The sequence below is a fragment of the Schistosoma haematobium genome, chromosome 1, assembly GCF_000699445.3.
Source record: "Schistosoma haematobium chromosome 1, whole genome shotgun sequence".
NCBI classification, from domain to species: domain Eukaryota; kingdom Metazoa; phylum Platyhelminthes; class Trematoda; order Strigeidida; family Schistosomatidae; genus Schistosoma; species Schistosoma haematobium.
In genome coordinates this window covers 26,173,460-26,182,814 of record NC_067196.1, presented here as the reverse complement: position 1 = coordinate 26,182,814, position 9,355 = coordinate 26,173,460, and the positions used below count along the sequence as shown (strand labels likewise).

At 31.5% G+C, this 9,355-nt stretch overlaps 1 protein-coding gene across 1 annotated transcript; it reads left to right on the top strand.

Moving 5' to 3' along the window:
- Positions 1–6,398: 6,398 nt before the first annotated feature.
- Positions 6,399–7,007, top strand: MS3_00006183 (uncharacterized protein; the record flags this gene model as incomplete). Its single annotated transcript, XM_035730525.1, has 1 exon — positions 6,399–7,007. One exon carries the CDS (start codon positions 6,399–6,401, stop codon positions 7,005–7,007), a length of 609 nt encoding a protein of 202 aa, XP_035588029.1.
- Positions 7,008–9,355: the final 2,348 nt, after the last annotated feature.

Genomic DNA, 9,355 nt, shown 5'->3' with positions numbered 1-9,355 from the left:
TTGGTGATTGACCATGTTAAAAGCTTTAGAAATATCAAAGTATTGCACTAAAACTACATATCTTCGGTCACATCGACCAAACACTGAATTGAACTAGTCAAACTAGCAGATCATAAAAGATCGGGTTTTAAGGAAGTCATGTTGAGAATTAGTGATAAGCTTTTCAGTGTGTAAATAGTTGGAGAGTTTGTCACAAATAATTTGTTCCATTATCTTAGAGACAACTAGAGTAATATTTATCGGCTGATAATTGTTCATGTCATTCCTATCTCCAGATTTCTAATGTGATAAGATATATGCGGTCTTACAACTGTAAACGTGGGTACCTGTCTCCAGAAAGAGAGCAAACGGTTGTAGAAGAAGTAGTGGAATATCAGACCCACCATATTTGAAGTAAATCGATGCAATCCTGTCCACTCCATGACCGTTTTACACCTTGAGGGATTTCGTAGGTTTGCTAATTCTTAGATAATTGAAAGAAACAGATTTTATGTAGTTACAAGTCACTTACATAATTTTTGAATCGGTGTCATTTAGTAATTCACTATTGTTTTCCAAAATACCATTAGATAGGTCTGGAGTGGTTTTAGAGACCTCTATAAATGTGCCTTTATTTAAGATTCACTGTCAAGTTGTTAGTGGATCCAAGGACTAAACAAAATAGCCACCCCATGTATAGTTTCTCTGTTACAACAATAGAACTGGTAGTTCTGAATAATTATTTAATTTTGAATCAGACACTGCGAGATAGTAGATTGTTTCAGCGAAAAGTCAGCCTAGTAAAGCTATAGTTCTTAAGGTCGAAATTTTATTTAGAAATGAGTGTGTATTGACAAATTATAAGTTTAAAAAAAGAATTATAGAGTCTAATAAGACCGAGGACGTCCTTATCGATGTTAGGTTTCTTAAAGGTGACTAGACTATAGTTTATTTTGAGTGTTTTTTCGTGTGGGCTATGGCTTGAACAAGTTGTAGCCTAAGAGTAATTACGGATTTCTGAAGGCCGAAAATTCTCATTATTTCGATAAGGTGAACTTAATTGCTGAGGTTGACTTGGTGAACAATTAGGTAAGTCACTTACGCGTTAGAGTTGGGTTGATGGTGCATAATCTAGAAGTTCATCTTGTCCTTCGGGAAATTTCTATTTTGCAAATTCAGTATATAAAAATTTTTGGTGCAACTATGGGACACGTTCGTCCCTTCCAGTCTGTCTAATATTAAGTATGCTTACATCATGGTTGTGGTGGAACTTTTGTGCATCAGTAGTGCAAAGTGTATTTCACTGATTTACAAAGTTGGGTTTTGACAAGTCACTCAGTGTTTTTAGGTTTAGCTGGGATGATGAAATTGTGAACCGACCAGTTCTTGTTTGTGTGCCCTTATGACCAACCCTATGATTAAAAGGGTCAAACTTAGTGTTCAGGAGTATATTTTTGCCTGAATAAGTCTTTGTAATATTTTTGGTACTGGTTTTAAAGCCAGACACTGTTCATACTTTCTTATTATGTGGAGTAGATTTTTTTGATCTTAGGATTGCTTCGAAGAACTATCAAGTTAGGACTGCATGTTTGAGTATGCGCTTCTACTAGTATATTGAGAGATATCAGAAAGCACAAGATCTATGTCTACATTAATTATACACTGGCAAGTTAGCATTTTTCACTGATAAATCAGAGTATTGACAGACAGGCGATTTGTTAATCTCATGAGTTTATCCTTTTGATGAGGCAACATAATATAATATTGAATGAAGTCAAAAAACAAGATTCGTGGTAGTTTTTACATAATATTTTTGTTTGAGATACACTTTTGCATAAGTCTTTGATTGGTGGTTTTATCAGCAGTTACATGGGCCGTCTTGAACTTCGTGAGTTCTCAAATAAACCGTTCGGATTCCTTTATTTGTTCAGCTGCTAAATGTGGATCGAATCTAAGTACAATAGACCGCGAGAACTTCCGGTGCTTTTTATTAAGACGAATACATTAGCATGAACTATCCTGAAGTTTATCTGATTGCAGTATCGATTACCTAACGGATTAAAGCGAAATGTTGTCACATATGTAACAGATAATCACGTTATTATTAGAGATTATTCAGTTAGTAACTTCACTAGCAAAAACATCGATTACAGATGCTGCTATGATAATTTCTTCAAGATCAGTAGGAACCATGTTCTTCAACAATAGTAGCTTTAAAGGTGATCTAGCTTTTATCGCTTATTTAAAATCACCATGTATTGAAGGTGTAACCGCAAGTGATTTCACTTTAGACCTGCTTATATATACCATCTAATTCCCTCTTTATATTATCTATGCTATTGTATCTTGATGCGGGACTCGTAAGTAAATTAGATACTGAGTCAACTAGCGGTATGTATGGCGTAAGCTCGATCCTTACACCATCGGTTGCAAAAGTAGTCAATGTGCCTTGGGGATAGGTAACAATAGAGTTTCTATTCTCCTATCTATTAAGGCTTTTCCGAGCTCTTTTTTTTCGGTAGGCAATCCATTTTGATATTGGTGTTAATCCTAATGCTATATATATATATATGATATACCAGGAGTAATTAATAACTGCATACTTTTTATTACAGCATATTATTATAACCCAAATCTCAACTGTACCGTATAATAATAAATGTATATTTGCAATGTATGTAGAAAACAAAAAAACTTGATCTTAGCTTTTAAGACCAAAAATAAAATTAATTAATTAATTACCACCCTTACTTTATACTTTTCTTTTCAATTGAGTAAACTTATCTTGTTACATTTACACAATTTGCTGATGATACACAATGAAGAAAAAAATGAGTAAATTAATTATTCATATCAAGTTCAGTATTTTAATCAGACAAAAATTTATTATCTATTTTTCTGTAGTTTACTCAGGTGAATTAATACACACACACACACACACGCACTCGCGCACATACACACATACATACATAACAAGCCATTAACAGTAGTAACTTTTTTCTGACAATGATTGTACATTGAACAAATATAAATAAAAACTAATTAATATGATAATTTGACAAGAAGTTGACGGTTAGATGGATGATTTTCAATGAAAATCTATGCCAATAACCCTATATATTAGATACATTGTTTGTGACTCAGTTCGTTTTTTGTTTACTCTGTAGTTAACTTTATGCATTTTGAAGTTTAACTTTAAAAATACTTGATATTAAAGTACACAGTGTCTAAATAAGGGCGGCCTGCTTGAACATCTGGGCTACCTGTTCCTGCCATCTAGATATTTCAACAAGTTATCTATTTTTGTTTGTTTTAAAATATCATTATGTTTATTAATCGCATGACCTATTCTGCTGCGTTTCTGAAATGTGTACAACCTTTCGTTGTCAAAGTTACAAAAAACTCAATAAGAGACTATGTGGTTGCTGGCAATATACAGCGAAAAGAATGCACATTATTCAGATGTTCATTTACTGAACTGCTAACATCTAACTGGCGATCACTCAATATTTATCGCCAGGACCGACCAAGAAGAAAGAAACGGAAACCTGTTGAAATACTTTACGCTGAGAATTCTATATTATAACAAAAATATAATATTGAATATAGCTGATAATAATAATAAACGAAACAATTAGTCAACTTACAATGAGTTCACCTTAATAAAAAAGAATGATCAAAATTCACCACTATTTAACAATAATAGGATAATTTATGCATTTGCCAATAAACATCAGACACATTGAACAAGTTAGTGGATCTGTAAATAATGAGTTTTCGTTTGAAATGAAAAGCAGTTGGCTGAAGTCTTAATGTTAGCACTAAGAACCAGGTATATCCAGCTGATGTGCCCTAGACAGGACGAAATGCACTCCCTAGATTTCACTGATAATCATATATCATATAATATAATAAAATATAACTAGTAATGCCGAAAAAAAACCTGTAAGAATGATAAATTTCATACTTAGAATTATTCAGTTGCTGACCAATAGACAAAATAAATTACCAATGTCAATTATCACAGTTATGACCCAATTATTTTTATGATCATTTCTATAAAATATAATTTGAAATTTGTTGTTTTGGCATCTGATTCTAGACCATTTAAAAATTATTATCAGAAAATTATCATTCTGAATGAATAAAACTCATTATCGAACTGTATGTTACGAATGAAAAAGCAAAAAAAACGTATTAATTGTTTAACATTGTCTGATTTACGATACTTAATTAGCGCAACCTGTGATAGAAACCACTGTGATAAGGAACCTTAATCCTCATTATGTTAGTATGAAAAAGAAACACAATTCTCTAAACACGTTCCTACTTCTATTTTCTTTATTCTATAGATTGACGAGCGAAAATGGGTAAACGTGAGATTGTTTATTCGATTGAAAATCTTCGTCATCTTCAAGATGAATTGTTAATAAGTATCGTTAATATTTAATAGCATGATGTTTACCTACTATAAAAATAGTCTATTCACAATGATTATTATTATCGTTATTACCTCTACCAAAATTGATTATTTATTATAATGGTCTTTAAATGATTCCAGAAAACACGTTAATAAACTTATAAACTGATTTCTCTTTATTACATAAGTTTTATCAGTAATGATTAATCACTGACCAGTAACTAATGTCATCTTTTAATTCATTTTTTATTGGTTGTTTGAATCCTCTCAATGATGTTTAAGACAGTGATTAATCAATCTCTTATTGGTATTTGTGCATTTTGTGCGGATTGCCAAGATATTACTTTAAATCACAAGTATTATTAACAGAGACGGATGGTGGCTAGCAGTAAGATTCAGGACACGTATTTCATCCTGTTCGGTACTCGTTCAAACAGCCAATACAAAATGAATTAAAACTTCACTACATTGTACAAGTTAGTGACTATCTCGACTCAATTGTAAAGTGGATCATGCACTGGCGTTCAAAGTGAACGGTACTGGGTTCGAGTTCCAGAGTGAACATCAACTCTGAGATGCAGGTACATCCAGCTGATGAGTCCCAAAATAGGACGACATGCGCGTCCTGGATTCTATTGCTAGCCTCAATCCATCTCTGCTTATAATGTAATGTTCACTTAATCCTTTGTTTTGTTCGGATTCTGTCAATTAAGGTGTGATATGGTCACTAATTTACATGGTTTGACATTACATACATTGGTATTCTGTGTGAGGTGGTTGTAGGCATTCGTCAGGTATATTGGATTCAATATGAGTGCTATTTGACATTTACCAGCAAGGCATAATCGCAATCTAAACGAAATCGGTGTTTCCCGCGACATGACAACCCTCCTTAATTACTGTCACAGGAGCACATACCATTGAATTGACCAGAAATGTCCTTCGTAGTAAAAACATCACTCCCCTCATCAGTATAGGTACATCATGAGGAATAGCACCAACCACCACAGAACTTAAATTCAAACTGACTAATATCTGTCTCCAATCATTCATATACGAGTTCATTGATGAGCTGCTACAACACTCTCATCTTGATTGACTTCAGACTACATAAATTCTTCTTTGAATTTCAAAGAGTTTATCATGAAGCTAGCGATTGGTAAATGCATGATAATTGTTATTGGCTAGTTTCACTTTGAGCAAAGATATGTAGAACTTGAAGATAATTTCTATTTTAATCATATAGTAGCAATCTTCGATAGTTTTAAAACAGAAATAAAAAGCTGAAAAGCCCTTTGTAGTTCCGAATGCTCTATCAGTTGATGTCAGTTAATTATTATTACCCGTTCTAAGCTGAGTTTTTTCATTTCTATAATTTATCAACACTTCGACTAGTCTATAAATAAGTTATAAATAAGTAAACTCTGAAAACAGACACCTGGAATGCAGTTCAAATGACAAACAGCACTGTCATATCATGTGACTTTGGATAAATGAACATGACATCCTTCAGTTAAACTTAATCACCTTTACCCTGGAAAATTAACATTTCAGGCCACACATGTACACACGCAAAAACAAATTATCGAACATTCTATAAAAACACTTTTTTCAGGTAATACAATTTAACTGTCAATGGGTAGTTTATTACTATGATCATATATTTATTTCTCCAACAAAAAAACTTTAGCTGGTATTGTTTTATTGAGTAAATCAGAACAATTAAGCCATAGTTTACTAGTTTGACACTTGTGTTTTAATGATGACCTTATAGTTAACATTGAAGGGAGATTCAAACAAACAATGTATTATCAAACTAATTTTTAAATATTATGCAACACCGAAAAACGGTCATTCACACTATCATGGGTTAAATAATGTCAGTATATTCAAAGGTTCAGCCGAATGAATAGTTTTTTTGAACTACAGCCTATATATTTAAGCAGAAAACATATTTTAATGATTCATTTGAAACTGAACTAAAATCTAATTATTCTGAATGTCACTTATATTCCTACATAAATTATCAATATTATTATTATTATTATTTCTACTGAAAAGTACTAGACCTACTTTAAATCTCTTCAAGCAATGTGAAAAAATTCCCAAAGTTGAACGTTTAGATTGTCATCCTGATCAACATGCAAGTCGTAGTGTATGCGAATCTCGAGGTTGTTGTTGGATTCCAAAACCTATATTAGATGATGATGCATTGCCAATATGTTTTTTTCCAAAATCCTATCCAACTTATCAAATTTATTCAAGTCAAAAAACTGAACGTGGTTTGATTGCTCAATTGTATAAATCAAATCCAAAATATTATCGAAATGAAATAAAAAATATTTCATTTGAACTGAGACAAGAAACATCAACTAGGCTACGTTTACGATTTACTATACCATCACAATTAAATAGATGGGAACCATCTATACCGTTAGGACGATTAGAAGATACTCCAATAGCAAATGTGCAATATAATGTTTCAATGGAGAGTTCACCTTTTGGATTGAAAGTAAGTATATGTATACCCATTAAAGTACTGGTAATATTACTTTGTCTAAAGAGGTGGTTTGTATCGATTTTCTCGACTTCAAGCCAGTTTCCTTAACCAGTTGACATCAACCGGAGAGTGATTGAAATGTATGAAGTATTTTTACTCCATTTTAAGGCTTCTTAGAAGTGCGAACCAGCAACAATACACTATATTGAATCCTAAAATGTCTAGCTTTCACACCCGCCACCATGTCATCTTTAGACCATTGAGTTAGTATTTTTCAGTGAAATTAAACCGAAATATGTCATGACAATCGTTCAATTTCACAATTTCACTGTATTTTTTATGTACTCTGATAAGTTGCTAGCTCCTCTAAATTATTTCTTTCATTGATGAATCATATTAATTAGGTATTTTAATCAAAGCATTTTAATAAAGGATTTGTTTTATGAATACCAAATATACTTTATAATGTATTACTTCTAAAATTATTAATCAGTATTTAAGTAAATATATCATTATTCAACAAACTATATGAGACAGAATTCGTTGAATGAAGATTGAAAATAGTCGGTAGGTGGCATAGATTTCTTACTAGTTGTTACTTATTAGATAAGTCTATTTGTAGCTTTAATGAAACTAATGTTCTCCAGAGAATTCCAACCTATATTAACGAGCATCAAAGTCAGAGATATGAATGGTAAACTACTGAAAATGAAAATTGAAGTCTTTTAAATTTGAAATGATATTTTTTGATAGACCTACTTCAGAAGAATATCACTTTTATGCTAGCAATTAACCAGCATTCTCTTATTAAAATGAATATGATTCGAAATTAGAGAAAAGGTTAGTAGTTCAAGTGAACACATTTGGTGATGTTGTCCTGTTTGAGTTAGACTTCCGATAGAATTGAATGCCAATGATGTTGTGGAGAAAGACAACCAACACTTTGTAATGAAACCATCCGGCTTAAAGTACACAATATTATCAAAATAATGCGGTTCATTTAATAAATGTTTTCGAATCCCTGTATTGATGACCAAGAACTCAACTTCTCTTTTAAGACTAGTCAGTTGCATTTTTAAATCCAACAAACTATTATTATGGGTCAAAAATATCTTGGTATATAGCCAGATGAAAGTATGTAAAACGTAGTCAGTGGTTTGATACTGAATCAACGAGTACAAATAAATAATAAAGCTAACATTTATTCATCTTCTGTTATCATGTACCAAATTACAAACAACCAATAGTAATCTCTTTATAGCAAATAATCTGTCGAACTATAAACAGTGTGCATCTACCTAAAAAATGGAGGGCCATCCCCATGTTCCTTCATAAGGAACGGATGCAAATAAATCGTTATTATCATTAGTCTGATTTAGAGTTAGTGAATTCTGAAACATAATAATATTTGAACATTTTTGACTTGATTTACTTTTCACATCGTTTGTATATATTGTCTCACAGCATGTATATTATCATTTAACAGATCTGTACGTTTCATTTTGTATCCACTATTCTATGGAATATCATTATTTAGATAACTTGTGCATTTGAAAGGTACATACATTCAAAAAAATGGAATCCAGTTTTCTACTCCCTGCCCTTAATCTTATTACCATGTTTAGAATTCGTTTAATTGTCTTAAAAAGTCGATTCAGATGTTCAAAATTCAAAATCAGATTGAATATAAGGTTGTTTATAAAATTAACAAATTTTACACTGTCAATCATAACTATTTATTTTCACTTAATCTCTTTATAATCATGTAATTGTAGCTATCTAGCACTTGGAATACTTCATATTCTTTTTTCTAATGGAAACCCTTTTTAGAAAATTGAGTATTGTCTACTCGTTGATGAAGTTATTCTGATGATACAAGTGCTTAAATTTTGAACATTAGTTTTCAGGTTCGAATAGTGCATCATTTACCTAGTTCAAGACAACCACATAGTCTCACTAGCCTTTACAAATCAAAATTGTTTCTAAGTCTAATAGGTCAATTCACAATGGATTAACGAATTACATTACATAATAGAATAAAAAAAGATATGAGGATGATGAATGGATTTTACAAACTAAGACTAACGATACCAGTCTACTTATTACATAACTAGCATAATGTTTACTTAGACGGGAATTCAAATCTATAGAACTGGAGAAAGAATTTATTTTAAAAAATCACTTTTTTTCTATTATTGTTCTAGTAATCCTGTATTTTATTTAAATGTTAAAATGAAAATATGTATTATCTTATAAAATATTGATGTAAATAATCAACGAACATATGTCTTCCTGATTAAATAAGTTGACTGTTTGTGTAGATAATAGGAAGTTCATTATCATGATCCCAAAATATTACAATAATAAACTGTTTTACTATATATAAGGGATTTGTAAAGATTGTATCTCAGGAATATCTTAATTAAACAACCAATAAACTCATGGAGTCACTGAAT